The sequence below is a fragment of the Urocitellus parryii genome, chromosome 4 (assembly GCF_045843805.1).
Source record: "Urocitellus parryii isolate mUroPar1 chromosome 4, mUroPar1.hap1, whole genome shotgun sequence".
NCBI classification, from domain to species: Eukaryota; Metazoa; Chordata; class Mammalia; order Rodentia; family Sciuridae; genus Urocitellus; species Urocitellus parryii.
The window spans coordinates 17925534-17927963 of NC_135534.1; the positions used below are offsets into that span (position 1 = coordinate 17925534).

Genomic DNA, 2430 nt, shown 5'->3' on the forward strand with positions numbered 1-2430 from the left:
TAAAAATAATGAAAAGAAGATGAGAAAAGCCAGCCCAAGAGACCAAAACTAGTCATGTAGGGAGTGAACTGAGCATCTGTGATCAGGATGGCTGACTAGAAAAAGCTGAAAAATTTATAGACATCCAGAAAAGAAGAAAAATTTTTTAAGGGTGGGGTGTGAGACATCAGGTAAGACTCTAGAATCCAAACTGAACCTGCTACTATTGTTCTCAAATACCTAGCTGAATGCCAAATATACAATTATTTTGAAAATGAAGATAATTTGCCTTTCTATTCATGGCTTTAGTTGGATGTAAAGCATAGTTCTTTACTGATACATTAAGTATACATGTAAGTTAAACACATTTGTAAATTAAGCAAAAGAGAAGCCATGCACATATTCCTCAGAGTCCCAAATATCCCAAAATTGTTGATTTTTTTTATGTATGATACTTTCTCATAGGATATACAGCAGGGAGTTTCTCACTTAAAATATTATGTACATATTAGACTTTAAATATTTGCTTTTCTATAGTATTTTAACTCAATGTTTTATTTTGTAGATGGTTTCTCAATAGCAAAAACAAAAGTGAATCTCTGATGTGATTTTTTCCCACTAAAAGTGTCAATTCAACAGTCCTATTGGACTATAATATCATTAGGTTTCATAATACATGCTCTTATAAGTATCATTCTGCATTATTCTACAATGCTAGTCTTTATCCCAGCTACCTAAGACATTTAGTAACAATATTTTCAATAAACTGACAATACATAAAAGTCTTCATAATATAGGAAAGTCTTCATAAGTAAAAATAAAATTTCTTTAACCTTTAAATAATTTCTAGCATACTCTACTACAAATCAGAGGATGATATGATATATCAACATATTTCAATGCATTCAATAATTCATCATTCATCTAATTATAGGTGACTACAACCTGCATCTGGATCATGGAATATAGAAATAACGTCACAGAATTTATTCTTTTAGGACTTTCTCAGGAAAAAGAATTAGAGATTCTCTGCTTTTTACTGTTTTTACTTTGTTACATTGCAATTTTGACTGGAAACCTGCTAATCATGATCTCCATCATCTGGAGTCCACTTATCAACCAGCCCATGTATTTCTTCCTGAGCTACCTGTCACTCTCAGATCTTTGCTACACCTCCACTGTTACCCCCAAGCTAATCGTGGACTCATTATCCACCAAGAAGTCCATTTCCTACTCTGGCTGCATGACACAACTCTTTACCATGCACTTCTTTGGGGGCATCGAGGTCTTCATTCTCACAGGGATGGCCTACGACCGCTATGTGGCCATCTGCAAGCCCCTGCACTACACTGTCATCATGAGCAGACAGAAGTGTGATATCATTATTGCTGTCTCCTGTGCTGGGGGATTCCTCCACTCCTTTGGTCAGTTTCTCCTGGCTGTCTTCTTACCCTACTGTGGTCCCAATGAAATAGATCACTACTTCTGTGATGTGTATCCTTTGCTGAAACTGGCCTGCACTGACACAAGCAAAATTGGTTTCTTGGTGATCGCCAATTCTGGACTGATGGGCACTGTGATTTTTGTGGTCCTGCTGATATCTTATGCTGTGATCTTATGTACTGTCAGGTCTTACTCTGCAGAGAATCGCCGCAAAGCCCTCTCTACTTGCAGTTCACATATCACTGTGGTTGTCCTGTTTTTTGCCCCTTTACTGTTTATTTATATTCGACCAGCAACTACTTTACCAGAAGACAAAGTATTTGCCCTCTTTTATACTATCATTGCCCCCGTGCTCAATCCTCTGATATACACACTAAGAAACACGGAGATGAAGAATGCCATAAAAAAATTATGGGGCCATATCATGGGAAGCAAAGAAAATAGACTGAAAGGCTTCCCTGCATTTCAGCACACAGCTTCTTGAAAATGTTATTGCTACCTTGAAACCTTCAAAATGCATAAGGCTTGCCTAATCATCTTCTACCTAGCAAGCATATATGTAGGATAATATTGGAGAAGTTATTTATTGTTTTCTGGATGTACGCAGGACTTGTCTCTGCTGTAACTTTTTTCAAGGTTTTCTGTACATATTGCCTCTATTCTATTTGATCTGTTAGCTCTGTGATTAATTTTCATATTTGGCAATAGACAAGACAGTGTGCAACCCAAATTAATACTAAGGGTCCTTACAACCAGTATTGTGGATGATTGTATTCAATGAAGCCAGTTCTAGCCTCCAGAAGTTAATAAAAGCAACCAAAATTTGTACTTATACTCTCTTATACTCTAAGGATATTCTCAAAGATGTGGGACACAATATTTCCCCACACTCTCATGTTTTACTCTGATGATAACTAGCAGCATTCTTGAGATTCTTATGTTCCCAAGACCAAAGCTTTTTTCAAAGCCCCCAAGAAAACCTCTTGTTTTGCTCTAAGTCAGTTCCTC

General features: G+C 36.7%; 1 protein-coding gene across 1 annotated transcript; it reads left to right on the forward strand.

The window, feature by feature from the left end:
• Window positions 1–937: 937 nt before the first annotated feature.
• On the forward strand, window positions 938–1906 carry LOC113175311 (olfactory receptor 4P4-like). Its single transcript, XM_026379582.2, has one exon. The coding sequence runs from the start codon at window positions 938–940 to the stop codon at window positions 1904–1906; it is 969 nt and encodes a 322-aa protein (XP_026235367.2).
• The last annotated feature ends 524 nt before the right edge of the window (window positions 1907–2430 follow it).